Raw genomic sequence first — 27,615 nt, 5'->3', positions numbered from 1 at the left:
AGGGAGGGATAACAGAAAACACAGAGAGAATTGTTGAAGTTTTGTAGACAGAAAACTTCCCTGATATAGTGAAAGATGAGAAGATATCTATCTAAGATGCTCATCAAACTCCACATAAGGTAGATTTTAAAAGAAAGTCACCAAGACATATTAAATCAAACTTTCCAAAGCCAAAGATAAAGAGAGAATTTTAAGAGCAGCCAGGGATAAATGAAAAGTCACCTACAAAGGAGAGTCAATAAGAATAAGCTCAGACTACTCGGCAGAAATCATGCAGACAAGAAGGCAATGGGATGACTTATATAAAGCATTGAAGGAAAAAAATTGCCTGCCAAGAATCATATATCCAGCAAAACTGTCTCTCAAATATGAAGGTGAAATTAGGACATTTCCAGATAAACAGAAGTTTGGGGAATTCATAAAAACCAAATCAAAACTACAAGAAATACTGAAGGGAGTTCTTTGGTTAGAAAATCAATGATATCAGGTATCAAGACTAGAACACTGGACAGAGCAGTCAGATGTCAACCCAGACAGGGAAATTACAAAAATAAATCAAAATAAGAAAAAGCTCAAAACAGGGAAACAGTGATGTCATTATGTAAAAGAAGACAACATTAAAACAATAAAGAGGGACTAAGAAATGTAGTCATAGATCCTTCCTATGGAGAGGAAGGCAAGGCGATATAAAGAAATAAAAGTTAGTTTTAAACTTAGAAAAATAGGGGTAAATATTAAGGTAATCACAAAGGAGGCTAGTTATTCTACACATCAAAATAAAATACAAGAAAAAAATAGAGACTCAGTAGAAACAAAATCAACAACAACAAAAAAGAGGAAAAGACAATATATAAAGATAAACTACTCAACACAAAAAATTAAGTGGGAAAAGAAACTGTCAACAACACACAAAAAAGACATCAAAACGACGGCACTGAATTCATACCTATCCATAATTACGCTGAATGTAAATGGACTAATTTCACCAATAAAGAGACAGAGAGTGACAGAATGGTAAAAAAAAAACATGATCTGCCTATATGTTGCCTACGAGAGACACACCTTAGACTCAGAGATACAAACAAACTAAAACTCAAAGGATGGAAAAAATATATCAAGGAAACAACAATCAAAAAAGAGCAGAAGTGACAATATCTATTTCTGGCAGAATAGACTCTGAAGTTAAATCAAAGGGTAAGGAAGGACACTATATAATGATTAAAGGGACAATAGACAATAGGAGGATATAACCATAATAAATTTTTTTGCACCCAATGACGGGCCTGCAAGATACATAAAACAAACTGTAACAGCACTGACAAGTGAGATAGCTCCACAGTTCAACGCACCACTTTCGGTGAATGACAGGACATTCAGAAAGAAGCTCAATAAAGACATGGAAGATGTAAATGCCACAACCAACCAACATGACCTGACAGACATATAAAGAACACTCCACCCAACAGCAGCCAAGTATACTTTCTTTTCTAGTGCACAGGGAACATTCTCTAGAATAGACCACATATTAGGCCATAAAGCAAGCCTTAGCAGAATCCAAAACATTGAAATATTACAAAGCATCTTCTCTGACTATAAGGCCATAAAAGTAGGAATCAATAACAGAAGAAGCAGGGAAAAGAAATCAAACACTTGGAGACTGAACAACACCCTGCTCAAAAGACTGGATTATAGAAGACATGAAGGGTGGAATAAAGAAATTCATTGAATGCAATGACAATAAAAACACTTCCTGTCAGAACCTTTGGGACACAGCGAAAGCAGTGCTCCGAGGTCAATTTGTATCAATAAGTGCACATATACAAAAAGAAGGAAGGGTCAAAATCAAAGAATTATCCCTACAACTTGAACAAATAGAGAGCAACAAAAGAAACCCTTAGGCACCAGAAGAAAACAAATAATAAAAGTTAGAGCAGAATTAAATGAAACAGAAAACAGAAAAACAATTGAAAGAATTAACAAGACCAAAGTCTGGTTCATTGGAAAAATTAACAAAATTGATAAACCATTGCCCAAACCGACAAAAGAAAAACAGGAGAGGAAGCAAATAACCCAAATAAGAAAGGAAATGGGCGATATTACAACAGACCCAACTGAAATTAAAAGAATCATATCAGATTACTGTGAAAAACTGTACTCTAACAAATTTAAAAACCTAGAAGAATTGGATGAATTTCTAGAAACACACTGCCTACCTAAACTAACACAAACAGAGGTAGAACAACTAAATAGACCCATTACAAAAGAAGAGATTGAAAAGATAATCAAAAAACACCCAAGGAAAAAAAAAGCCCAGCCTGGACAGCTTCACTGCAGAATTCTACCAAACTTTCAGAGAAGAATTAACACCACTACTACTAAAGGTATTTCAGAGCATAGAAAAGGACGAAATATTCCCAAACTCATTCTATGAAGCCAGCATATCCCTGACACCAAAGCCAGGTAAAGACATCACAAAAAAAGAAAATTACAGACCTGTATCCCTCATGAACTTAGATGCAAAAATCCTCAACAAAATTCTCACCAATAGAATTCAAGAACATATCAAAAAAATAATTCACCATGACAGAGTGGGATTCCTACCAGGTATGCAGGGATGCTTCAACATTAGAAAATCAATTACTGTAATCCATCATATAAGTAAAACAAGAGACAAGAATCACATGATTTTATCAATTGATGCAGAAAAGGCATTTGACAAAGTTCAATGCCCATTCATGATAAAAACTCTCAGCAAAATAGGAATAGAAGGGAAATTCCTCATCATAATAAAGGGCATTTATACAAAGCCAATAGCCAACATCATCCTAAATGGAGAGAGCCTGAAAGCAATCCCCTTGAGATTGGGAACCAGACATGGATGCCCTTTATCATCACTCTTATTCAGCATTGTGCTGGAGGTCCTACTCAGAACAATTAGGCTAAATAAGGAAATAAAGAGCATCCAGATTGGCAAGGAAGAAGTCAAAGTATCCCTATTTTCAGATGACATGATCTTATACACAGAAAACCCTAAGGAATCCTCCAGAAAACTACTGAAACTAATAGAAGAGTTCAGCAGAGTATCAGGATATAAGACAAAAAAATCAGTTGGATCCCTCTCCACCAACAAAAAGAACATCGAAGAGGAAATCACCAAATCAATGCCATTTACAGTCGTCCCCAAGAAGATAAAATACTTAGGAGTAAATCTTACCAGAGATGTAAAAGACCTATACAAAGAAAACCACAGGACACTACTGCAAGAAACCAAAACAGACCTACATAAGTGGAAAAACACAGCTTGCTCACGGACAGGAAGACTTAACATTATAAAAAATGTCTATTCTACCAAAAGTGATCTATAGATACAATGCAATTCCGATCCAAAATCCAACAACATTTTTTAATGAGATGGAGAAACAAATCACCAACTTCATATGGAAGGGAAAGAGGCCCTGGATAAGTGAAGCATTACTGAAAAAGAAGAACAAAGTGGGAGGCCTCACTCTACCTGATTTTAGAACCTGTTATACCACCACAGTAGTCAAAACAGCCTGGTTCTGGTATGACAACAGATACATGGACCAATGGAACAGAATTGAGAATCCAGACATAAATCCATCCACATATGAGCAGTTGGTACTTGACAAAGGCCCAAAGTCAGTTAAATGGGGAAAAGACAGTCTTTTTAACAAATGGTGCTGGCGTAACTGGATATTCATCTGCAAAAAAATTAAACAAGACCCATACCTCACGCCATGCACAAAAACAAACTCAAAATGGATCAAAGACCTAAATATAAAATCTAAAATGATAACGATCATGGAAGAAAAAATAGGGACAATGTTAGGAGCCCTAATACATGACATAAACAGTGTACAAAACATTACCAACAATTCAGAAGAGAGAGTAGGGAACTGGGCGCTCCTAAAAATCAAACACCTATGCTCATCCAAAGACTTCACCAAAAGAGTAAAAAGGTTTCTTACAGACTGGGAAAAAGTTTTGTAGCTATGACATTTCAGATCAGCGCCTGACCTCCAAAATCTACATGATACTGCAAAAACGCAACTACAAAAAGACAAACAACCCAATTAAAAAATCGGCAAAAGAAATGAACAGGCACTTCACTAAAGAAGACATTCAGGTAGCTAACAGATACATGAGGAAATGCTCACCATCATTAGCCATTACAGAAATGCAAATCAAAGCTACAGTGAGATTCCATCTCACTCTAACAAGGCTGGCATTAATCCAAAAAACACAAAATAATAAATATTGGAGAGAATGTGGACAGTCTGGAATATGTACATGCTGCTGGTGGGAATGTAAAATGGTACAATCACTTTGGAAATCGATTTGCTGCTTCCTAAAAAAGCTAGAAATAGAACTACAGTACGATTCAGCAATCCCACTCCTTGGAATATATCCTAGAGAAATGAGAGCCTTTACATGAAGAGATATACTCACACACATGTTCATTGCAGCATTGTTTACAATAGCCAAAAGATGGAAGCAACCAACACACGAATCATCAACAGTTGAATGAATAAATAAATTATAGTATATCCACACAATGGAATACTATGCATCAATAAAGAAAAATGATGAAACTGAATCACTTCATAACATGGAGCAATCTGGAAGGCATTATGCTGAGTGAAATTAGTCAGTTGTGAAAGGACAAGTATTTCATGTTGTCATTGTTGTTAGGTGCCGCTGAGTCGGTTCCGACTCATAGCAACACTATGCACAACAGAACAAAACACTGCCCGGTTCTGAGCCATCCTCACAATAGTTGTTATGCTTGAGCTCATTGTTACAGCCACTGTGTCAATCTACCGTCTTGCGGGTCTTCCTCTTTTCCATTGACCCTGTACTCTGCCAAGCATGATATCCTTCTCCAGGGACTGATGCCTCCTGACAGCATGTCCAAAGTATGTAAGACGCAGTCTCACCATCCTTGCTTCTAAGGAGCATTCTGGTTCTACTTCTAAGACAGATTTGTTCGTTCTTTTGGCAGTCCATGGTATGTTCAGTATTCTTCGCCAACACCACAATTCAAAGGCGTCAATTCTCCTTCGGTCTTCCTTATTCATTGTCCAGCTTTCACATGCATATGATGTGACTGAAAATACCATGGCTTGGGTCAGGTGCACCTTAGTCTTCAAGGTGACTTCTTTGCTCTTCAACACTTTGAAGAGGTCCTTTGCAGCAGATTTGTCCAATGCAATGATTGATTTCTTTTGATTTCTTGACTGCTGCTTCCATGGCTGTTGATTGAGGATCCAAGTAAAGTGAAACCCTTGACAACTTCAATCTTTTCTGTGTTTATCATGATGTTGCTCATTGGTCCAGTTGTGAGGATTTTTGTTTTCTTTATGTTGAGGTGCAATCCATACTGAAGGCTGTGGTCTTTGATCTTCATCAGTAAGTCCTTAAAGTCCTCTTCACTTTCAGCAAGCAAGGTTGTGTCATCTGCATAACGCAGGTTGTTAGTGAGTCTTCCTCCAATCCTGATGCCCCGTTCCTCTTCATATAGTCCAGCCTCTTGGATTATTTGCTCAGCATACAGATTGAATAGGTATGGTGAAAGAATACAACCCTTATGCACACCTTTCCTGACTTTAAACCAATCAGTACTCCCTTGTTCTGTCCAAACAACTGCCTCTTGATCTATGCAAAGGCTCCTCATGAGCACAGTTAAGTGTTCTGAAATTCCCATTCTTTGCAATGTTATCCATAATTTGTTATGATCCACAGGGTCGAATGCCTTTGCATAGTCAATAAAACACAGGTAAACATTCTTCTGGTATTCTCTGCTTTCAGCCAGGATCCATCTGACATCGGCAATGATATCCCTGGTTCCACCTCCTCTTCTGAAATCAGCCTGAATTCCTGGTAGTTCCCTGTTGATATACTGCTGCAGCCGTTTTTGAATGATCTTCAGCAAAATTTTGCTTGCGTGTGATATTAATGATATTGTTCTATAATTTCCACATTCGGTTGGATCACCTTTCTTGGGACTAGGCATAAATATGGATCTCTTTCCAGTCAGTTGGTCAGGAAGAGCTCTTCCATATTTCTTGGCATAAATATTGTATAAGACCACTATTATAAGAACTCAAGAAATAGTTTAAACAGAGAAGAAAATATTCTTTGATGGTTACAAGCCGGGGGAGGGAGGGAGGGAAAGGGGTTTTCACTAATTGGATAGTAGATAATAACTATTTTAGGTGAAGGGAAAGACAACACACAATACAGGAGAGGTCAGCACAACTGGACTAAACCAAAAGCAAATAAACTGAACACTTCGAAGGCCAGCGTAGCAGGGGTGGGGGTTTGGGGACCATGGTTTCAGGGGACATCTAAGTCAATTGGCATAATAAAATCTATTAAGAAAACTCTCTGCATCCCACTTTGGGGTGGTGTCTGGGGTCTTAAATGCTAGCAAGTGGCCATCTAAGGTGCATCAGTGGGTCTCAACCCACCTATAGCCAAGGAGAAAGAAGAACACCAAAGACACAAGGTACTTATGAGCCCAAGAGACAGAAAGGGCCACAGAAACCAGAGACTACATCAGCCTGAGACCAGAAGGACCAGATGGTGCCCAACTACAACCTATGATTGCCCTGACAGGAAACACAACAGAGAACACCTGAGGGAGCAGAAGAGCAGTGGGATGCAGACCCCAAATTCCATAAAAAGACCAGACTTAATGTCTGACTGAGACTAGAAGGACCCCGGTGGTCATGGTCCCCAGACCTTCTCTTAGCCCAAGACAGGAACCATTCCCAAAGCCAACACTCCAGACTGAGATTGGAGTGGACAATGGAATAGAAAATGATACTGGTTAAGAGTGAGATTCTTGGATCAAGTAGACACATGAGACTACGTTGGCACTTGGTGTCTGGAGGAGAGATGAGAGGGCAGAGGTGGTTAAAACCTGGCCGAATGGACACAAAATAGAGAGTAGTAGGAGGGAGTGTGCTGTCTCATTAGGGGGAGAGCAATTAGGAGTATATAGCAAGGTGTATATAAATTTTTGTATGAGAGACTGATCTGATTTGTAAACTTTCACTTAAAGCACAATAAAAGTTAAAAAAAAAATCGCGAACAAGACAAGGATGCCCACGATCACCACTACTATTTAATATTGTACTGAAAGTCCTAGCTGCAGCAATAAAAAAAATAGGGCAAGCAAAAGATATAAAATGTATCCAAATCAGGAAAGAAAAATTAAAACTATCTCTATTTGCAGATGACATGATCCTCTGTATAGAAATCCCAAAGATTCCACAAGAAAGCTACTTGAGCTAATAAATTAATTCAGCAAAGTTGCAGTATACAAGGTCAACAACTAAAAATCAATTGAGTTTCTGTGCATTGGCAACGAGGAATTTGAAAAGGAAATTAAGAAAACAATTCCATTTACAATAGCATCTAAAAGAATAAAATGAAAAAAAAAGAATAAAGGCTATTAGAAGGCAGGCTATAGGAATAAATTTAAGCAGGGTGGTAACTGCACACTAAAAACCATAAAACATTTCTGAAAGAAATGAAAGAAGATCTAAATAAATAGAAAGACAAGCTGTGTTCATGGATTGGAAGATTTAACATTGTTAAAAAGTCAATAATACCCAAAATTATTTGTAGATTCAATGCGATCCCTACAAAAATTCTAGCAGCCTTCTTTTCATAAATAGATAAGCCAGTCATCAAATTTCTATGGAATTGCAGGGGGCACTGAGTAGCCAAAGAGATAGTGAAAAAGAAGAACAAAGTAGGAGAACTCACACTTCCTGATTTCAAAACATGCTCTAAGGCTACAGGAATCAAAGCAGCCTGATGCTGGTGTAATAATAGACACATAGGCCAATAGAATAGAATCAAGAGTCCAGAAATTAAACCCATAGCTGATTTTTGACAATGCTGTTAAGTCCATTCAATGGGGAAAGAATAGTCTCTTTAATAAGTGGTGCTGGGATAACTGTATCTACACCTGCAAAGGACTGAAGTTGGACCCATACCTCACACCATATACAAAAATTAACTCAAAATGGATCAAAGACTTACATGTAAGAACTAAAACTACAAAACTCTTAGAACAAAACATAGGAGCAATGTTTTGGGTCCTAATTTTCAGCCATGGATTCTTATCTATGACACCAAAATCATGAGCAACAAAAGACAAACTAGACAAATTAGATTTTATCAAAATTAAAACTTTTGTGCACCAAAGGGCTTTACCAGCAAAGTAAAGAGACAACTTACAGAGCTGGAGAAAATATTTGATAGCCATTTTACCTGATAAAAGCTTAATATCTAGAATACACAAAGAACTCCTACAACTCAACAACAAAAAGAAAGAATCCAATTAAAAAATGGGCAAAGAACTTGAATAGACATTTCTCCAAAGAAAATATATAAATGGCCAATAAGTGTGTGAAAAAATGCTCATTGTCATTAGTGATTAGGGAAATGCAAATCAAAACCACAATGAGATACCATTCACCCCCAAAAGGATGACTACTGTCTGACAAATGGAAAACAACAGTGTTAACAAGGATTTGGAGAAATTGGAATTTCCATTGCTGGAGCCCTGGTGGTACAGTGGTTAAGAGCTCAGGCTGCTAACCAAAATGTCAGCACTTCAAATCCACCAACTGCTCCTTGGAAACCCTATGGGGCAGTTTTACCCTGTCCTATAGGATCACTGTGAGTCAGAATTGACTCGATGGCAATGGGTTCTTTGATGTCGGTTTTTTTTTTTTTTTTTTTTTTTTGGTCATCCATTGCTAGTGGGATTGTAAAATGGTGTAAGTGTGGAGAACAGCACTTCCTTAAAAAAGTTAAACATAGAACTACCATATAATCTAACAATTCTGCTCCTAGGTATATATCCAAAAGAACTGAAAGCAGGAACTCAAACAGATATTTGTACACCAATATTCATTGTGGCGTTATTCACAATAGCCAAAAGGTGGAATCCATCAACAGATGAATGTATAAAATCTGACATATATGTACAGTGGAATGTTGTTCAGCCATAAAGAGAAATGAAGTTCTAATACTTGCTATGACATGGATGAAACTCAACAACATTATGCTGAGTGAAATAAGTCAGTCACAAAAAGATAAGTATTGTATGATCCCCTTTATAGAAAGTGTCAAGAACAGGCAAATGTATAGAGACTACAGTTTATTAGTGGTTACTAGGGGTGGCTGGGAGGGGAAAGAGGAGGTTATTGCTTAAGGGGAACTGAGTTTCTGTTAAAAGTTATGAAAAAAGTTGGAAATGAATAGTGGTGATGGTCAGATAACATGGGGAATCTAATTAATATCACTGAATTGTACATGCTAACATGGTTGAAATGGTAAAGGGTGATATGTATTTCACCACAATAAAAAAAAAAAAAAGGAGGAGTGTCTCCTCACAAGAAGTGGGGACCCCTGCAGTAAAAAATGAAGACTTCTGCAGAGAGGAAGGATGGGGTGATAGTGATCCTTTAGAACTAACCCTCTGGAAATGACGAGTAGGAAGCTGAGTGGGAAGATGAACATGGATGAGGGCAGGTGTTTTGCAACATCTGATAATGAAAGAAGCAGTGTCAAAAGCGTTTTACCCATATGACCAGCCATTTTATTCTATGCTCATATAATAATACCATGGTTTTATAAATGCCATTTTACATACTTTGACGAATCTGAGGTGTAGCTGCCTATACCTTACAGCAAACAGCTCTTGTTGTTTGGCTTACTCTGATAATTTGAGACTGTTGCTATTGGAAAGATGCCAAAGTGGAGGCAGCTGGATGCTCTCGGGGGGGCTGGGGGTGTGTGTCCCAGGTGAGCATGACCTGGATGTGAACCGGTTTTGCAGTTTTGAAGCATAGTTTAACAGTGGCTCAAGCGAGTTGATTGGTTCCTGCTAACTGAACTTATGGGGAGAGTAGCATAAATCTATACCTCTCGAATCTTAACGGGCATAGGAATCACCTGGGAGGGGTAAGAGAGATGGGCATTCTCCTTAAAATGCAGGTTCTGATTCAGTATGGCTGGGGTGAAGGCCTGAGTCTCTGCATTTGTAACCAGCTTCCCACCATACTTTGGGTAGCAAGAATGTAAATCAGAGGCCTTTTATTTTATTTCATTTTTTAAAAATATTTTTGGCACTTGTCACCACTCATCTTCTGACAACCAAAGGACTGCTTTAGGAGCATGGTGGCTCTCCACAGAGGGCCAGGACTTCCAGGCTTACTGGGTTCAAAGGGACCACGTGCCTTTCTGGTTATGCCTTCCACCAGCTTCGACATCTCAACAGCTTAGGTTACAACTTTGTTTAGTTAACTTTCCAGCCTGATGGTAGACCTGTTACCGTGATGGTATGTATTGTGTCTGTATGTATTGTGTATTGTTTTGGAAAGTATTGTACTGATTTTATTGTATGCATTGATTCTCTGTAACCCAGGTCTTTCCCAGCCATTCATCTGGAAATTATCTCCAAAGGTGGGCTTCTTTCTCAGATGGTTAACTTAGTCCTTTCTGGGTTGCTCCTTCTCTCTGGGTGACTCACCAAGAGTTAGGGCATGCTGGCCACAGTGTTTCCATGATAAATGAGAAGAATCACATTTAAAAATAAATAATCTCATCTGGAAACCAGAGAGGTAAGAGAACTGAGGAGTGCTCCTGGAGCAGGTTTGTCAGTGAACATTGGCCTTTTGGAGTGGTTGGCCCTGGCAGCATTGCGCACTATACCCTGGTGCCTGAGTCCATTTACCCAAAGCTCTCTGAGCTACATCCCAGATGCTCGTTCAGTGAACCTGAGCTGCAGACTTGGGCATTCGATTGAAGCTGGATGCTTCGAACTGGCATCCAACTTGGTGGGAATCATGTAAATCACTGGTCCTGGGTGAGTAGCTGGAGGGGCGTCTCTGAGACCTGGTCACCTGTCTGGCTTTATTGTTGAAGAGACCGGGGTGTCTCTAGTGCTCCATCTAGATTTGCCAGCATCATGCTTCCTATTGATATCCTGACTCATAAAAAATAAAAACCACAAAATATGATTGCCTATAAAAATTACAGGAGTACAATCTCCTTAAATTAAAAAAAAAAAAAAATTGTTTTTCCAGAGAAACCCAGAGTGCTTCTCAGGCCCTCTAGTGCATTGCTCCGTGTCAGGAGGCAGAGAGAAAGCACACAGGAGGGCCATGTGGGCCTCCCGCTCCAGCTCTGAGTCCGAGGTTTCTGGGGAACCAGCCTCTTCCTCAGGCCGGGATTGAACTCTCCTCACCCTAAGTATCTGTGAGAGCCTGTGGCTATCAGAAGGAGCCCTAGTTGTGCATTGGTTAAGGTGCTTGGCTGCTAACCGAAAGGTCGGTGGTTTGAACCCACCAGATACTCTGGGGGAGAAAGATGGGGCAGTCTGCTTTGGTAAAGGTTACAGCCTTGGAAACCCCGTGGGGCAGTTCTATTCTGTCCTATAGGGTCACTATGAGTCGGAATTGACTCAACAGCAGTGGGTTTGGTGGCTATCAGACTCCCTTCCCTGCAGGGAAGAGTTAAAAAAAATCTCCAGTGAATATAAAATCCCAATACATTCCCCCTTGTTTTTCCCTTTGTCTCTGTCTTTGTCTCCCTCAACATTTCATTTTAAGTTTTAATTTTTTGATGAAAAGCCCAGGCCAGCCTATCTGCACCGTTTGCCAGACAGCAGATGGGCTGCAGGCTGCCCGACCCTGATGGGCCCCATGCCTCTGACGTCAGAAGCAGACTCAGGATCCTCGAGGCTCCCCTGGGCTCAGGAGGGACACTGGCCCTTCAGGCGTTTCTTCTTCTCCACCGCCAGTCGCAGGGCCTGAAGGAGCTTGTCGCTGTTGTTCAGGATGTTGTACTCAGACAGCTTCACCAGCTTGTCAAAGGCGGCTTCTGTGTATGTCAGCTCCTTGGTGGCGTAGGGAGTTTTGGGACCATAAATGTCAACCTGGCCATGCTCCAGCTCTTCAGGGCTTCGCTCCACACCTGGGAGGTGACAGGGACTTGCTGTAGATCCTGACTATGTTAGGTTGTAATGACCTGTTTCTGTTTCTCTCCCAGAGGCCCACTCTGCACACACAGACACACATAGCTGCACACCCGCTCACACACATGTGCACACACAACACCCCCAAGCTCTTCAGGGCAGGGACGCATCTTATCCCTCTTAGGATTACCCCAGTGCCAAACACAGTGCCTGGCACGTAGCTGGATGTCAATAAATGTTGAATGAATAAAAGGGTAGGGTGCAATTTGTCACCACAAGAGGACTGTCTTCTTTTGCTTGCCAAAGCCAAGGCTGGCTGGACTAGAGCTGAGGTGAGCTACTGGAACTAAGGCAGGCTATTAGCACGCAGGCTATTAGAGCCAAGGCAGGCTATTAGAAGGCAGGCTATGGGAAGACTTCACAAGTCTAAAGACAGGACTCTTGTTTCAAGGCCAGCAGGTGCTGGGGACCCTGGGTGGAGGCAGCTTACCTGGGGCCTTGTACTTTTGGAAGGTGCCATTGATGAGCGGGAAGAAAGCCACAATGGGGGCTTCGGGGTCCTGGGGGTTCTCCATCAGGTAGCATTCCTTGAGATGGTCGTCGTCTTCTTGCAGCTCATATCTGGGGAAGGGGATGTTCTGCACGGTGCAGTACTCACAGGTTTGCTTCATGGGCTAGAACATCACAGGGGACATGTGTGAGTATCCGGGTGAGGGAGGAGGACATGTGTGAGTATCCGGGTGAGGGAGGAGAAACACAGGAGGACATGTGGGAGTATCCGGGTGAAGAGGGAGAAACACAGGAGGACATGTGAGAGTATCCGGGTGAAGAGGGAGAAACACAGGAGGACATGTGTGAGTATCCGGGTGAGGGAGAAAGACATGTGTGAGTATCCGGGTAAAGAGGGAGAAACACAGGAGGACATGTGTGAGTATCCGGGTGAGGGAGGAGAAACACAGGAGGACATGTGTGAGTATCTGGGTGAAGAGGGAGAAACACAGGAGGACATGTGTGAGTATCCGGGTGAAGAGGGAGAAACACAGGAGGACATGTGTGAGTATCCGGGTGAAGAGGGAGAAACACAGGAGGACGTGTGTGAGTATCCGGGTGAGGGAGGAGAAACACAGGAGGACGTGTGTGAGTATCCGGGTGAGGGAGGAGAAACACAGGAGGACATGTGCGAGTATCCTGGTGAGGGAGGAGAAACACAGGAGGACATGTGTGAGTACCCGGGTGAGGGAAGAGAAATACAGGAGGACATGTGTGAGTATCCGGATAAGGAAGGAGAAACACAGGGGGACATATATGAGTATCTGGGTGAGGGAGGAGAAACACAGGAGGGCATGGGTGAGTATCCTGGTGAGGAAGGAGAAACACAGGAGGACAGTGTGTGAGTATCTGGATGAGGGAGGAGAAACACAGGAAGACATGTGGGAGTATCCAGGTGAGGGAGGAGAAACACAGGAGGACAGTGTGTAAGTATCCTGGTGAGGGAGGAGAAACACAGGAGGGCATGTGTGAGTATCCGGGTGAGGGAGGAGAAATGCAGGAGGACGTGTGTGAGTATCCAGGTGAGGGAAGAGAAACACTGGAAGACGTGTGTGAGTATCCAGGTGAGGGAGGAGAAACATAGGCTCTTAGATCCAGCTTCCTGATTTCCCCAGCTAACAGCTCAGCTCTCCAGACATTTTGCCTATTTGCGGTATTTTTTAGAATAAAGCCGGGTCAGGACAAAGTGTCTGAGGCAGCAGGTTGGTGCAGGTCCTCCTTCAAGCTCCGTCCTCCAATGAAATGGGCACGAGCCCTTTCCACAATCGTTCACGCAAACACAGACCTGGGCGGATACAGACGGCAGGCTGGGAGGGTGGCTGGGGCCGGGCTGTGTACAGCCGTGGCGGGCTGTCCCTGTGAGACATGCATGGACTTTGAAATGGACTTCAAGTGGCACAGGGCTGGAAAGGACATTGAAAGTGTGTCTTTAGAGATTTGATTTAACAGAAAGCACTGGACTGAGAGTGTCAGAAGCCTCTTAGTTCTGCCCCTATTGCACTTCTCACTTAGCTGTGTGACCTTCTGCAGGCCACTTACCCTCTCTGTGCCAGTTTCCTCATCTACGTAACATGGGGTCATAGCTGTTGTGCTGTTTACCTCAATGATCAAATGAGATGATGGTGTGGGAAAGTGCGCTGGGTCAGAATGGCTTACAAACTTATATCATCACCACTGCTGTGGTCCTTATCACCTGTCTGTACGCCCCCTTTCCTGGGCTTCAGGGTAGAACTATTCTAAATTGGACCAAAAAAAATGGTTTCTTTCCCTTAAAAGGGGCTAGAACATTTCAAAAGTACATTAAAAAATAAATAAAAACCTCTGGTCCTGGTTCATTAGAGAAATTACGAGGATGGTGCTCCCTGGGCATGTGTATGGGTGAGTGTGTGATTATTTGAACTGGTAGAAAGCATTAGAAATGACTGGGCTCTGTTAAGGTTATTTTTTTAAACTTTTTTTTTTTTTTTTTTTTTGCAGTTTTCTGGAGAATTGCTAAATGTGGTAGAAGCTCAGCTCCGAGAATAAAATTGAAACGTGCTGATTGAGTGTACGTAAACCCCAGGCCCCACTGTGTAACGGCCAGCTGGCTGCCCCCTCTGAAGTCTGGGTGTTATGATGGCACGTCAGTGCCGTGGCTGGGGTTTCTCTGATGCGCAGTCTTGCAGCCTATGGGAGCACACGCACGCAAGCACTCCTGTGTCACAGCTGCTGAAACCGCCCGAGTCTCATGGCCCCTAGCGCTCTTACTAAGGGTAAAGCCTGTCTTTGCCACACTTGCCTTGGTCTGGGACCCGGCACAGTAATTGAGGTGGATGATGAGGTCAGCTTTCCTCTCTGGCCGTAGAAGGGGTGGGTAGCAGGAGTTGACAAAGAACGCAGTGTCCAGCAGGCACAAGTGGTTCACGGACTCCGTCAGCTGGTTTGGGAAGCCGTCGAGAACTGTGTCTGAAAGCCAAGACTTCCAGTTATCCACATGCCCCAGGCCCTGCTCTCAGCGGGTCACAGGCACCTGGTAGGGATGAAGTGCCCCACGGAGCTCCTTCACCTCAGCCTGGGCTGCCAGCTCTCTTCCTTCTGGCCAGGACACTCCTGGGAGTCCCGGTGCCCCTCTGGGTGTGAAGATGAAGAATAACATTATCTTGGGGCTTTAGCAAATCTTATATGGAATATGCACAGAAAACCCCCTGTGACCAGCCACAGAGTCTTAGTGGGTTTAAGAACGTCTTATAAATTAGTACAAACCCTGGGCACAAACGTTTGCCCCAGATGGTGAGGATGAGGGCTACCAGGCCAGGCTCAAGCAGCCCTTTGCAGGCTGTGGCCAATAAAATACCAGAGAAGGTGGAGTGAACCTCAGAGCGTTAGTGAGGTGGGACGAGGAGCTAAACGGAAGCTGTGAGACCGTGGTTTAAGGCCTGGCTCTCGTACTTATCCCTTGCGGGTCTTGAGCTGGGTCATCCTGCCAAGCTCCAGGAGGCACCATACACATTAAATCTATGGAAATGGTGCCCCTGGAGCATGGAGACAGTTCTGCCGTCTGTAAAATGTGGCCATCCCTACCCTACCTCTCGGGGTTGTTGTACAGTCAAATTAATTAAGTACCTATATGGCTCCGGACGCCAAACCTATGCCCTGTTCAGGCACCACCGAATGTGGAATACACTGTGGTGCATTCCCCAGACCATGTTAACTGGGTCGGTCTGCACCCGACCCAATTACCGTGGTCTGAGGAGCTCTAGGCCTTTCTTTCTGGCAGTCTGGACAGCCCCTTCTCCCTCCTCCAACCAGAGCAGCCCTGGGGGAGCAGCCCAGGGTGAGGTTACCTTTCCACTTGGAGAACTGGCCGTTCTGGAGGTAGTCGGTGTGCAGCTGCAGCCCCCTCAGGAAGTTGTGGAACTCAGACACAAAGGACCGATGGGTGAGGATGTCGCGGAAAGTGTTGGACAGCCATGACCCTGGGATCACCACCGTGGTCTCCAGGGCGTTGGCGTCACATTTGGGGATTTCAGGCAGGAGCGGCTCGTCTTCTGCAGGGGAGAGAAGGGATGGGTCACAAGAGTTGGGGTCCCCAGATTGACCAGTAAAGCACTAGCTGGCTGTCCTGATTAGGGGATGGGGTGGCATCCCAGTTGTGAGTTTAGTTCACACCTTTCCTGGCCTTGGAGCCGGCAGGACCCAAGTGTGAGACACAGAACAGGGGACCAGTAGTGGGGAGGAGGAGAGAGGGGAGGTAGGCAAGGAGGAATCCCAGGGAAGATGGGGCATCTAGAAGAGAGACCTTCCACTGTGCTCATTGATCCCCACTCTTCTTAGCTCTCCTGGGCACCCTGCCAGCTCTGTCACCTCTGTTTCACATTGGCTCCACACTTCCCCCATCAAACCAGAGCTGGGCCCACGGGCTTGCAGTTAGCCCTGGGACAGGTGTCTCTGCCTACAACCACTCCCCTCTGGGCAGGTAAGACTCTCTAGCCCTACCTGCCTTCCCATCTCTGTGGGCTGCAGGGTCTATGTTGAAATACGGCAGGTTGGACTGGTCCTCTCAGTTCATGATCCCCCCCACTTCTCCATCGCCCAACCAGGAGGGGCAGCCAGTGGGTCACCCACCAATATCATGCACTCTCTCTCTCGTCCACCTGTGGAAAAACTCCTCCGAGGTATGGGACAGGTTCCAGGCATCCAGCAGGTTCAGGGAGAAGATGCTGCTCCACAAACCTAGGGAGGTGGGCCGGGGTGAGAGCTGAGACAGGAGTTGTCCAAGAGCCCCGGGCCCTACCTGCACACTGACTGGTTCTGTCTTAGCCTTGCTTCCCCTTCAAGTCGGGCTGCTCAGAGGGTGGGAGAGACGGAGACTGCCAGCTCCACACAGATGACGGCTGATCCCTGGCCTCAGCACTTCTCCTCCTTCTCCTCAGTGCTGGGAGAGGGTTGTTGTTGTTAGGGGGCATTGAGCTGGCTCTGACTCATGGTGACACTCTATAGGACAGAATGAAACACTGCCCGGTCCTGCACCATCCTCACAATCGCTGCTATGTTTGAGCCCATTGCTGCAGCCACTGTGTCAGTCCATCTCGTTGCGGGTCTTTCTCTTTTTTGCTGACCCTCTACTTTACCAAGCATGATGTCCTTCTCCAGGGACTGATCCCTCCTGATAACATGTCCAAAGTACATGAGACGCACTCTTGCCATTCTTGCTTTTAAGAGGCATTCTGTCTGTACTTCTTCCGAGACAGATATGTTTGTTCTTTTGGCAGCCCATGGTTGGGAGAGGACACAAAGATGTATAAAGCACAGCCTTAGCAGGGACTTAATGTGGACAAAGAGTGGGCTTTGAGTTCAAGTCCTGACTCCACCACTCGTTTAAGGCAAAACACATGGTGAGCACTCAACAAAGTAATGCTATCTCTTATATCATGGATCCCTGGTGGTGCAGCAGTTAAGAACTCGGCTGCTGACGAAAAAGTCAGCAGTTCAAATTCATCACTTGCTCCTTGGAAACCCTACTGGGCAGTTCTAATCTGTCCTATAGGGACGCTGTGAGTCGGAATTGACTTGATAGCAACTCGTTTGGAGTTTTTTTGGCTTCTTATTATCATGATTTTAAAAGGTAACATTAATAATAACCCTTATATAAGAGCTATGGCATACATGGACCCATTTGATCCTCTAAAAGGTAGGGTTTGCTCTTATGCTCAATTTACAGGTAAGAAAATTGAGGCCCAGAGAGATTGGCTTGAGGTTTTGCCAACCTCACACAGCTAATAAATTAGGAGCCAGGGGTCAAGCCCAAGTATCTTAACTACAGATCTCTGAACTAACCTCTCAGTGAGTGGAGGGGATGCATACAGAGGTGGTCAGAGGAAGGACGGGCCACTGTGGGCTGGGGGCCTTCAGGTGGGCTTCATGGAGAAAGTGGGGTTTAAGCTGGACTTCCTAGGATGGGTTGGAGTGAGATAGATGGAGGGTTGATGTTATGTGCTGTCAAGTTGATTCTGACTCATAGCGACCCTATAGGACAGAGTAGAACTGCCCCATAGGGTTTCCAAGGCCGTAATCTTTACTAAAGCAGATCTCCAGGTTTTTTCTCCCATGGAGCTGCTGGTGGATTTGAACTGCTGACTTTTCAGTTAGTAGGCAAGCACTTAACCATTGTGCCACCAAGACTCCTTAGATGGAGGGTGAGGGGTGCAGGACAACTAGTTTAAATAAGGGCATAGGTTTAAATAAGGCTGTAGAGATGGGTCTGCTTTTTTGAGGCTGTCCTTTGACAGACATAGTTCGTGTCCCTACACTCAGGGGATCTGGCTTCAGGATCAGGGAGCACGGGGCAGGGAGCTGGGCCCAGCTTCCCCATTGATTCTGCCCTTCACCCAGTGATCCCCTCTGGCTCCTCGGATCCCAGGGGCTGAGTGGGTCCCTGGACATAAGCACACTGCTGCCTGGAGGCAGAGGGGGTGGAGGTGGGAGTTACAGAAGCTTCCATCTTAGCCTACAACTCCTAGTCCAGTTCTGAGCCTACCCCAGGCTGACCACTGGAGACGAGGATGTTGGGAAACTCTTCTCTGGTTCCTAGTGACTTGGGAGCCCCTGCTAGGTCCTTCTGGGCCCAAAGCAGGGAGATTGGGGTAGTTCTGGAGGCCTGTCTGGGGCTGGGTTTGGGAACTTCACCTGGTATTAGTTGATGCTGGCAAGTCTAGAGGGTTCCATGCCCAAGGGCTAACCCAAACCAGCCCCAGCACCTGGGACAAGACCTTGGGGAAATTGAGTGTGTCTCCCTGCCAGTTCTCTAACTCAAAGGTGGCGCCTGCCCAGCATGGGACAGGGTGCCCAGGGGAGTCCCCTAGCCATTAGTCACCTAGCATGTAGCACATTTGCGACTCAGGGATCCTCTTCGTCAGCCGCCCCATGAAGAACTCGGAGCCGAAGAGCTCGGTGGGGACGAAGGCCCCGTACTTCTGCAGGCCCACCTCGTAGGGGGAGAACTCACACCACTCTGTGTGAAGCAGCAGGTCAGGGTGTCAGTCCCCATCCAGGGTGCCAACCAGGGACAGCTGCCCTCCCTCCTTGCTGCCTTGGAAAGCCTGGGACAGGGAGGCTGCACTACCTCTTCTCCCTCCCCCAGGGCTCACAGAGTATTGTCTGCTCTGCATGACAGCTTTGTACCTTGCAGGGCTAATTTGCTCCTCAAAGCCCAGTAAATGGGGACCAATACTGACCCTGAAGCAGGGCAGGTCTCTAGAGCCCTCCTTCCCTTCATGCAGCTTGAGTTCCCTTCATGACTTTCGTTTTCCCCAGCCCATGCATGGGGAAACACATGCTCAGGGAAGTCCCTGGACCCTGCCCTGCCCCATGTGGCAGGGCTGCTGACTTCTTCAGCTGTGGCCACTGCCTTTTGGTGTGGAGGTTGGTGAAGGCGTGGAGGGCCTGGGAGATCTGGAGGTACTGTGTGCTTTTGCCTGCTGAGAAGGGACCCCATCATTAGTCACTAGCCAGCAGTGTTACCTCTGAAGTCTTGGTTGCTTACATCATCCTTGACATTGATGGTGAGGTAGATGGGCAGGGGGTTCTGGCCTCGGCACAGAGCGGCTCGCTGCTCTGACAGTTTGCATTCGTTTCTCTGTGGAGGAGGGAAATGGTTACCAAGAAGCAGCAGGCGAACAGTGGAGGTGGGGGGCAGCTCAGGATAAGGGAATGGTCTGGATCCCCGCAGCCCCACCCTGGCCTCTGAGCCCACTCGGGTGCTAAGTGAGCCTTGGCTGTACAAATTCACTCTCAAATGTACCCACAGAATGAATCGCTGGGCTATCCACCACCCCAGACACACAGCCTTGGTCCCCTGGCTATAGGCTCTGCCTTTCAGAGTCCCAGGGCTCCCCTTGGGGTCTCAGAGGGCAGAGATGAAGGGGTTGTGGTGGGAAGGCCCCTCTTCATCCCCAATATCTTCTACCCAGTCAGCCGGATCAGCTCCATTTCTATCTGCTTGGCGTGTTGGACTCCCTCATAAAACTCCTTCAAAGTTTATTTTTTTAACAAAAGGCTTGGAAACCAGAGCACTAGATGGCATCCGAGGTCCCTCTAATTGCTTGTGCTTTAGAGCACTGTGCTGTGTAATCACAGTGGGGAGCCCTGCAGCTCAGCCTGGCCACAGGCCATTCCCAAAGCGAAGCAGCCAGTGAAGATGAGGCAGAATTGAGTTCTCAGAGGCCCAGGCTCTGACCCCAGGCCAAACAGCTGCCTGCTGGACGACTGCCCGTGGTTACCCAAGTGTGCGAGGCCGTGGGACCTATGCAGTATGGTAAACACATGTGGAGGGCTGAACCTTGGGCCACCTTTGAATGGCAAATGAGGTGCCTGTCATGACAGGGCCCAGAGGTCTGGGCAACATGGAGCCGGTGGTCCTGAAAGTGGAGGAAATTGCAGACTTGTGGAAGAGCCCAGCCCACACTTACTGCCCAGGGTCCTGAGCAAGAGGCTGTGGCCTAGGCCGCAGGGGAAGAGCAGAGGTCTCCTGGGGTCAGACTTTCCCCTCACTTGGTCTGACGGCTCTGCAGCTTTCCCCAGATCCTGCCCCATTTTCTCTCGCAGGTTTCCCCTAATAGAATTTTTACATGTTTAAAGCCATCTTGGCATCTGTTCTCAGGGGACACCCTTCCTCCATGCAGGTTTGCACTTAAGCTACCCCCAACATGAGGACCCTAGACATGCTCTGAAGGGTCGGGAAGACAATCCCGCCGTCTTCCTCCATCACGCATTTGGGCACCTAACGGTGCTTTCAGACTCAGGACACATCTGCAGGTCTAACCTAATTCCCTTCTGCTGCAATTTGAGTCAGACCTTCCTGAAGAAGCCGAGCACCTACCTTGTCTCCCAGACAGGCCTCGATCAGCAGGCCCCAGAAGTCATTAAAGGTGACCCTGTAGCCTTCCTGGCTACGCTGCCGGAGTTCCTCCTTGTATTTAAGGAGCTGGTCTGGGAACAGAGCTGGTAGCTTGTCCTTGACTACATGCCTCCGGGCCTCGAAGACAGCAGGCTCCAGGTTTTTGGAGGACCATTCGGGGTCTTGGTACAAGGTAGCCATGGTCCTGGAGAGAAACAGGCACAGTTGATAGGGCTGGTCCAGCCCTGGTCCAATCAACCCTGGTCCCTGGTGGGAGAGAATGTGGGCAGGTCGGTGGAAGCCCTGATGTGGCAGGAGAGGAGCTGGGAGGAAAGGGAGTGAGGCAGAGGCTTGGTGGGTGAGGAATGAATGTTATGACTCATAACAACAGTTGCTATAATTCTTGAATTCCTACTGTGTGCCAGGTATAGCATATTGGTTAAGTGTGAGGATTCTGGACCCAGACCTTCCCAGGGTCAAAACTAGCCTCTGCTACTCATTAGCTGTGTGATCTTGGGCAAGTTACTTAACTTCTCTTCACCTCAGTTTCCACATCTGTGGAATGGGGAGAATTATGATAATAGTACCCACCTCATGGCATTATTGAGAAGGTTAAATGAGCTAATGTAATGTAAAGTGGCTAGAACAGTGCCTGGCACAAGATAAGTGCTGTGTCGTGGAGCATTTGAATCCAGGCTTACATGATTCCGTATCAGGATTCCTGATTCCACATCCTGGACTCTTCCTACTTTGCCACACCAATTCCCATAAATACGGATGCTGGCTAAAGGTTTATTTTCCCTTCTTCTTCTTAATTATATGTGGGGAGTAGGAAAAAGTGAAATGAAGATGGAGGGCCCCCAGCCCTGGGAGTTTGCCTCTCTCTGCCCCTCTGCCTGGGTTTGGCTTTTCTCCATTTATGTCAGGACAGGAAAGGGGCCCTTTTCATTCAGCACCTGTGCCTGAGAACCCCACCACCCACCACAGTATAACTTGTCTTGGCCACCTATTTGCCTAAGCAGCTTCTTCCTTCACAGGACTTATTTCTGGTTGGTGAAGGTGGGGCTTGGACAATCAAGAGATTCCTTCAAGAAAAAACACCCTGCTCTCATGAGGTTCACTTTGTTACTTTCATACTTTCAGAAGTCTTCAAAAGCTATTATTTCTGTAAGAATACTTCCCTGGAGACCTTCAGTCTGAGAACAATCAACATCAGACCACAGCCTGAATCTAGGGTGCAAGATCATACCAGCCAAATACCAACCTAGGAAATGAACTCTCAAGGACTATCCAAAACCAAAACAATTGTAACAGGGAACAGGTACTTTAATCTGTAAATGACAACAATGTCAAAACAATAAAAGGGGGAATAAACAATATAGTACTGAACTTTCTGATGGACAGGAAGGCGAGGCAATACCAAGTAACAAAAGACTGGTTCAAACCTAGGAAGATAAGGGTACATTTCAAGGTAACCACAAAGAAAGTTAACAAACCTCTCATCAAAATAAAGACAAAAAAACATAAAGTCTCAATAAAAATAGAATCTACAAAAACAAAAGAAATGAAAAAGAAATCCACAAACAAAAGGAACTGAGCACAGAAGAGTAAGAGGAACATAGAAAATGTTAGACACAACACTAAAGAACAACAATGAACCTGTGAAGCAACTCATAACATGGATGCATCTGGAGGACATTATGCTGAGTGAAATAAGTCAATCACAAAAGGACAAATATTGTATGAGACCACTACTGTAAAAACTCATGAAAAGATTTAAATACAAAAAAACCCAATATTTGATGGTTATGATGGAGGGGAGGGGTCGGGTTGGAAAAACAGTTAATAGACAATAGATAAGTGGTAACTTTGGTGAAGGATAAGACAGTACACAATACTGGGGAAGCCAGCACAACCTGTACAAGGCAAGGTCATGGTAGCTCCATAGATACATCCAAACTCCCTGAGGGACCAAGTTGCTGGGCTGAGGACTGTGGTGACCATGGTCTCATGGAATATCTAGCTCAATTAGCATAACAGAGTTTCTAAAGAATATGTTCTACATTCTACCTTGGTGAGTAGTACCTGGGGTCTTAAAAGCCTGTGAGGATATTCCATTGTTCTCACTACTTCAGGAGCAAGGAAGAATGAAGAAAACTAAAGACAGAAGGGAAAAATTAGTCCAAAGGACTAATGGACTACATCTATCATGGCTTCCACCAGACTGAGTCCAGTACAACTAGATGGTGTCTGGCTACCACCACTGACTGCTCTGACAGGGATCACAATAGAGGGTCCCAGACAGAGAAGGAGAAAAATGTACAACAAAATTCTAACTCAAAAAGAAAGACCAGGCTTGCTGGACTGACAGAGACTGGAGAGACCCTGAGAGTACGGCCCTCAGACACCTTTTTACCTCAGTAATGAGGCCACTCCTGAGGTTCACTCTTCAGCCAAAGATTGAACAGTCCCAAGGAACAAAACAAGACTAATGGGGCGTACTAGCCCTGTGGCAGGTAGGAGGGAACAGAAAAGCTGGTAATAGGGAACCCAGGGTTGAGAAGGGAGAATGTTGACATGTCGTGGGGTTGTTAACCAATGTCATACAACAATGTGTATACTAACTGTTTGATGAGAAGCTAGTTCGTTCTGTAAACCTTCATCTAAAGTTTAATTAAAAAAAAAAAAAAAGAATACTTCCCTGGGCTTCCCTCCACCCTCCTACCCTCAGCCTGGCCAGCCCTGAGTCACTCCCCATCTCCTGCCTGACCCTGCAGTAGGCCAGGAGGATGCAGGTGCCCCTGGGCCCTGATGGAGGCAGGTTACGCCCTACCCACCATAGGCATCTGTTTAATGTGGAGGTTATGAACATGGGCCCTAGTGTCTAATGGCCTGTGTTCAAATCCCAGCTCTACCACTTATTAGCTGAGTGACTCTGGGCACATTAGTTTGCTTCTCTGTACCTTTGTGTCCTCAGCTATAAAAGAAGCATAAACTTAACACTGTCTTCACAGGTCGTTGTGAGGAAGAATGACGATTCATAGGCGGCAGTCACCACTGTGCTTGGCACAGAGTCAATGCATGATAACTGTCAGCCACTCCGTTTGTCCCACCTGGGCTGAAGCCCCCGGCCCCCTGACAGGTGGGCATGGTAACAGGAGCCCTTGGGTTACCTAGGGTGAGTTCCCATCCCCTTACTCAAGTCAGTTACCCAGGATGAGAGACACATGAGGGGCACAGCGTGGGACCTCGAGGGCTCACAGGCCCATTAGCCCTGGAGAGAATAATGCTCAACCTTGGCCGAGAGGTCCTGAGTGGTTCTGGGCACCAGCCATCCTGGACCAGGCCCACATTATGACTTTCGTGGGCCCTAGGCACTTTGCCTTCGTGAGCTCCATTCTTCATTAATTAAAAAAAAAAGAAAAACGTTTTAGTACTGCGTTGGTATAAAGACAAATATATTAGTCCTATTTATTAAAACATTTTCATCAAATAAAAATAAATCAATTCAAAAACATTTTCTTCAACCTAAAAAAAAAAAAAAAAGCCCGAACCCCTTGCTGTCCAGTCGATTTCAATTCATAGCGACGCTATAGGACAGAGTAGAGCACTTGGTGGGTTTGAACTGCTGAACTTTTGGTTAGCAGCTATAGCTCTTAACCACCAAGCCATCAGGGTTTCCTTTCTTCAACCTAGTGGTTCCTTTTATCTTCCAATTTTAAAATAAACTAAAACATTTTTTGGGTCTCTACTACACCAGTGTTGAGGGCCATAGGCACTGTGTTCCTGTGGTCAGACACCCTTACCCTGGACTCACCAGCAGGGGCAGAAGTGGAGAGTGAGGAGGCTGGTGCCAGCAGCGGGGCCTGTCTCCTCTCCTGCAGGCTGGCCCAGGAAGCTTGGAAGGGCACAGGGAGTGGGCAGGAGAGGGAAGATGAGAGTGTGGGCAGCCAGAGCAGCTGCAGGGAGAGCCCCACCCATCCTGGAGGACTTGGTACAGCCGTGAGAGTGGGTGGCTGCAGGCTGGGGTCAGTGGCACCAGAGGTCCACTCCTAGTTGGCTACCACACTCCTTCATTCCTGCCATAGCCCCAGAGAAATAGTAACATGTGTAATGGCCACCACGTGTAGTGTATCCTACCCAGTACTAGGCGAGCCTTTCACAACAACCCTACGATGTAAGTGCTATTGTTAGCCCCACTTTACAGGTGCAGAAACAAAGCCTCAGAGCAGTTCAGCCCAAGGTCACACAGCTGTCAGTGGCAGAGCTGCCCAGGCTGACTCACTCTAACTAATATACGGGGCAAGGATGGATTATACAATGAGCAAGGTAAACATGTGCTTAGGGCATCAACAAAACAGAGGCACCTGTTGTCCAGAGCAAAGACCCATCGATGCCAAGGAGACAGGACACAGGGAAAAGCAAGTGCCACAGTGGAAGGGAACTGGCAAGGCGCTAAATAAAACTGATACCAGCTCAGCGTGTGAGAATGTGCCAGCCGGTGATAAACTTCACGCAGGGTCACGAGGACGCCCCCACACATGGTTATTTAAGCTATGAGGCCCCCACCACTTCAACACCTTCGTTGCCATCTGTCTCCTACGGTCCCTCCCATGTAATTGCAACTCTTTGTTTTAGCCGGTCTGTTGGAAGTTTACTATTTCTTTCTACTAAACAAAGGTGGCGGTGATCAACAAAACTTTACGTTGATTGTTGAAGCAACCAAGTTCACTGACCCATTTTCTTTGTTGTAGAATATGTGGAATATTCTTTTTGTAGAAAATGTGGTGTATGGCAAAAATCTCAGTACCCCGCACCCACTAAAAATTTTATAATCCAGTTCATCTCATTCCACTACAATGGCATACGCCACTTTTGCTTTCAATTGCTGATAACATAGTTCCTTTTAAAAAGAAGTTACATCATGGATAGTTAAGACACACACACACACGTATACATGTATATATATAACTCACACACCCCGTTCAAATGCGTGAGTAAGCAGAGGAGGGGGCACCACACATGATTAGTGTTTAGGGCCCTCACATGCCTTAATCCGGGCCTGGTGTGGGGGGAGGGAGGGGACCTCACCAGAGACCCCAGGCTAGTCCGTTTGCTGCTTGCTCTGGGCTCTACCAGTTGGTGGCTCCTAGCTCCTTACCAGGTGGCCCCTGACAGGCCGGCGATATAGGCGGCACAGTTCAGGATGTTCAGCTTCTGCAGCCCCAGCAGGTGGCCGTACATGGAGGTCATGGATCTTGTCCCTCCCCCGGTGGCCATGATGGCTATCAGCGGTACCTGGGGCACACAGAGGCAGGCTGTTGGGGAGGGCTCCAGAGACTGCGGTGGCATACGACTTGGAATGACAGACAGTGGTTAGAACAGAGAGCAAAGAGTGGGCCATGAGAGACTGGCAGCGCAGTGGGCCACCTGCTGGTCTAGGATCAGCCTTTCAGTCCAGACCCAATGGCTGGTGTCAGCAAAGGTGCTCTGAAGCCTGACAAACCAAAAAATCAAACCTGCCTCTGTCGAGCAGACTCTGACTCATGGCGACCCCATGTGTTACAGAGTGGAACTGCTCCATAGGGTTTTCTTGGCTGTAATCTTTACAGAAGCAGATTGCCACAACTTTCTTCCACGGTGCCCCTGGGTTGAACCGCCAACCTTTAGATTTGTAGTCAAGTGCAAACTGTTTGTACCACCCAGGGGCCTAAAAAAAGTCTTACACAGGGTTTGGCAAATCACAGATTGTCACAGCTGGAAGAGTACTTAGCACTGTTAATCCAGCCGTGATTAATCCAGGTTAGTAGCTGAGCACCTCACTGCTGCGCTACCAGGGCTCTCTCTCTCTGTGTATACATATATAGTTGTTGGGTGCTATTGAGTCAGTTCTAACTCATAGTGACCCTATGTACAACAGAAGGAAACACTGGCTGGTCCTGTGCCATCTTCATAATCGTCATGCTCAAGTCCATTGTTGCAGCCACTGTGTCAATACATCTCAATCAGGAAGAATAGTCACCAAAATGCCAACAACGGTTAGCTCTTAGGGGTAGGGCTAAAGTAATTCTTCGCCTTATTTCCTTCTTTATGTTTTCTGTGTTTTTCTGAAATGTTTGCAATAAACAGAAGAGCAAAGAAGCTATTTGAGTAGTCTGCGTGTGTGAAGTGATAAAGCACCTAGTAGGGAGAGGAACCCGGAGTCGCCATTCAATCACGAGGAACCTGGAACCTCAGCAGTGAAGGCAAGCCTGAAAGCAGTGCAGAGGCACCCTGCGGCAGGTAAGGGCTCGGGGTGGCCAGCGGGGCCTGGCGTTGGAAGGACAAGCTTGGCTCCGAGTGGGCCCTGACCCCAGGCTGGCAGAGCTCTGCCCACCCACCTCATCTGCCTGCAGGTCCTCCTCCAGCTGCAGCACCTGCTTCAGCGCCCGAGCTACCACCACCTTCCGCTTCTCCAGGAACTCCAGCTCTGCCGGGCACAGGCTGTAGCCCAGCCGCACGTCCAGCACGTCGGGGCTGTGGGGAGAAGACACCCTGGCTGATCGTGCCTGTGGACGCCGTCTCCATGGAGAAGACATGGCTTTAGGGTCGGTTAGATCTAGGCTGGAGGTCTGGTTCTGCCAAGTACCACCTCTGCGACTTTGGGTCTGTGCTTTCTACCTGTAAAATG

At 45.9% G+C, this 27,615-nt stretch overlaps 1 protein-coding gene across 1 annotated transcript in view; it reads right to left on the bottom strand.

Moving 5' to 3' along the window:
• Window positions 1-9,425: 9,425 nt before the first annotated feature.
• PLA2G4E (phospholipase A2 group IVE) overlaps window positions 9,426-27,615 on the bottom strand; it is a 41,137-nt gene continuing 22,947 nt past the window's right edge. Inside the window, exons 11-20 of the mRNA XM_023558710.2 lie at window positions 27,326-27,461; window positions 26,107-26,243; window positions 20,928-21,150; window positions 19,571-19,685; window positions 18,924-19,061; window positions 16,676-16,783; window positions 15,895-16,098; window positions 14,850-15,016; window positions 12,513-12,696; window positions 9,426-12,021 (exon numbers count right to left, since the gene is read on the bottom strand). Coding sequence (XP_023414478.2) covers window positions 11,801-12,021; window positions 12,513-12,696; window positions 14,850-15,016; window positions 15,895-16,098; window positions 16,676-16,783; window positions 18,924-19,061; window positions 19,571-19,685; window positions 20,928-21,150; window positions 26,107-26,243; window positions 27,326-27,461 — 1,633 coding nt within the window. The 3' untranslated portion in view covers window positions 9,426-11,800. The remainder of the gene's footprint in view (window positions 12,022-12,512; window positions 12,697-14,849; window positions 15,017-15,894; window positions 16,099-16,675; window positions 16,784-18,923; window positions 19,062-19,570; window positions 19,686-20,927; window positions 21,151-26,106; window positions 26,244-27,325; window positions 27,462-27,615) is intronic.

This window comes from Loxodonta africana, chromosome 10 (assembly GCF_030014295.1).
Source record: "Loxodonta africana isolate mLoxAfr1 chromosome 10, mLoxAfr1.hap2, whole genome shotgun sequence".
Classification (NCBI taxonomy): Eukaryota; Metazoa; Chordata; class Mammalia; order Proboscidea; family Elephantidae; genus Loxodonta; species Loxodonta africana.
This window is presented reverse-complemented; position numbering and strand designations above follow the sequence as displayed.